Source organism: Chrysochloris asiatica, unplaced genomic scaffold (assembly GCF_000296735.1).
Source record: "Chrysochloris asiatica unplaced genomic scaffold, ChrAsi1.0 scaffold00027, whole genome shotgun sequence".
In the NCBI taxonomy this organism is placed as follows: domain Eukaryota; kingdom Metazoa; phylum Chordata; class Mammalia; order Afrosoricida; family Chrysochloridae; genus Chrysochloris; species Chrysochloris asiatica.
The window spans coordinates 5561857-5564505 of record NW_006408545.1 but is presented as its reverse complement, the minus strand read 5'-3'; the positions used below and the strand labels follow the sequence as shown (position 1 = coordinate 5564505).

Below are 2649 nucleotides of genomic sequence, written 5' to 3'. Positions count from 1 at the left end.
CCCATGTCAAATGACATAGCCATAGAGGGCTAGAGCTGAGAGTGAAGCATCCAGCTGATATGAAGTGAGGGAGATGCACAAGAACACCCAAACTTGCAGATAGTACCCATTTGACCTAACTCGATGGCTTGATAATCAGAACTCAACTAGAGGAAGATGTTTTAAAATAATAATTTTTTTTTTAAATAAAGGAAATGAGGGTAAATTGCTACAATTTGATGAACTTGACCTATAGTCATAGAGGTAGTAACTCTAAATACCAACAGAGAGAGAAGGAATCTTCACATCAAGTATCAATACTATACAGGGTAGACAGAGACAGGCAACTTAGATATTGGCTACCTATAATGAGGGAGCAATGGAGGCACAAAGTCACTGGCACAAAGAAACAAGGTTTCAAGAGGTAGTTTAGTTTAACAGTGTGTTGGGAAAAAAGAGTCCCCACTGAATAGTTTTCATCTTGTCTAGATGGGTCTGGTTAAGAGATGGGTATAAGATTCTTATGATTCAGTAGTGAGTAATAGTTATCATGACTAATTGCGACTGTCACAATTGTAAAGGTAGAAGTTTTGTAACAAAAACGGGGGAGTAGTTAATTTTACAGTCCAGAAACAAAGGACTCTAGGACCATCAAGGGAGAAGAGCACAAGCAGAATGCAGGACTTTATCCAGAGAAGAGCTGGAGGCAGAGATGGGGACATGGAAAGAAGGAGCAGCTGAGGACTCTAGATTCATGGGAAGAGAGGGACTAAGAGCTGGCAGACAGGAGGCAGACTTGCAGAATGTGCCCTTTGGTGGTGTAAATTATTATATATGTCTGAGTGTTCAAAAAAAAAAAAGAGCTAAAGTGAATAGAGAAAAATACTGTTTCCTGATGGTACACGGAGGGGATTATAATCATTATAATGAAACAAGGTATATGATGGGTTGAATGTAAAACTGATGATCTGCCCTATAAATTGCCATTCAATTCACAATAAAAACTTTAAAAAAAATCTTATGCAGCAGATTTGCCTAATGCAATACATACTTTGAATATTAAGCTGCAGCTTCTCTGAGTGTTGATGGTTGATCCAAGAAAAATGAAGTATTTGACAACTTCAATCTTTTCTTCATTGATAAAAATGTTTATTGAGCCAGTGGTGAGAATTTTTGTTGTCTTTACATTGAGATGCAATCCATACCGAAGGCTATGGTCTTTGATCTTTATCAGTAAGTAGTTTATGTCCTCTTCACTTTCAGCAAGCAAGGTTGCATCATCTGTATATCGAAGGTTGTTAATGAGTTTTCCTCCAATCTTGATGCCACATTTCTCTTCATATAACCCAGCTTCTCAGATTATTTTCTTAGCATACAGGTTGAATAAGTATGCTGAATGAATACAACCCTATCGCACAGCTTTCCTAATTTTAAACCGTTCAGTGTTCCCATGTTCTGTTTGAACAACTGCATTTTGGTCCATGTACATATTCCTTATGAGCACAATTAAGTGTTCTGGAATACTTACACTTCGCAATGTTGTCCATAGCTTGTCACGATCCACATAATCGAAGGCCTTTCATAGTCAGTGAAGCACAGGTAAACATGTTTCTGGTATTCCCTGCTTTCAGCCAAGATCCATCTGGCGTCAGCAATGATATCCCTCTTTCCATGTCCTCTTCTGAATCTGGTTTGAACCTCTGGAAGTTCTCTGTCAATGTATGCTTGCAGCCATTTCTGTTACTACCTTTAGTAAAACTTTACAGTGACTATATTCCTTTCAGGCGGAGCCGCGGAGCCAGGTACTCCTGGCCGGGCGTGTCGGGGGTAGTAGCGCCGAGTGGGTGCCCGAGGGCTGCTGCAGCCGGCGGCATGACGAGCATGGCCTCGGAGATCATCGCCTTTATGGTCTCCGTCTCTGGCTGGGTGTTGGTGTCCTCCATGCTGCCCACCGACTACTGGAAGGTTTCCACCATCGACGGCACCGTCATCACCACCGCCACCTATTGGGCCAACCTGTGGAAGACTTGCGTTACCGACTCTACGGGGGTCTCCAATTGCAAGGACTTCCCTTCCATGCTGGCGCTGAACGGTTATATCCAGGCTTGTAGAGGACTTATGATCGCTGCTGTCAGGCTGGGCTTTTTTGGTTCCATATTTGCACTGTTTGGAATGAAGTGTACCAAAGTTGGAGGCTCAGATAAAGCCAAAGCTAAAATTGCATGCTTGGCTAGAAATGTTTTCATACTCTCAGGGCTGTGCTCAATAACCGACTGTTCCCTGTATGCAAACAAAATCACAACGGAATTCTTTGATCCTCTGTATGCTGAGCAAAAGCAGCGTCCCCTGTCGACCTGGTCTCCAGACACCTCTCACCCCGATGCTTCCTGGTCTGGGTTTCATTTAACACCTCCACCAGGTCTGAACAATTCTTGCACATTAGCGCGACCATTGGAAGCGACATCCGAGGACGGAAATCCCACCTTTGAGCCGGACTTAAGGGCCATAGCGCAAGGAGAGTCGTGTTTAACAGTGACCACACAACCACCACTCGTCTGTCTGTCTGTCTGTCGTGCTGTGGTGGTTTGAATTGCTGTGATTCTGAGGGCTATGCCACCGGTATTTTAAATAACCAGCAGGGTCACCCATGGTGGACAGGTTTCAGATGAG

General features: G+C 43.4%; 2 protein-coding genes across 2 annotated transcripts in view; both read left to right on the top strand.

Annotated features, from left to right (window-relative positions):
- SLC35F1 (solute carrier family 35, member F1) overlaps positions 1–2649 on the top strand; it is a 608564-nt gene that overhangs the window by 486014 nt on the left and 119901 nt on the right. The window lies entirely within an intron of this gene.
- Positions 1828–2649, top strand: part of LOC102822147 (claudin-10-like) — a 7298-nt gene continuing 6476 nt past the window's right edge. The window contains exon 1 of the mRNA XM_006839972.1: positions 1828–2489. Coding sequence (XP_006840035.1) covers positions 1852–2489 — 638 coding nt within the window. The 5' untranslated portion in view covers positions 1828–1851. The remainder of the gene's footprint in view (positions 2490–2649) is intronic.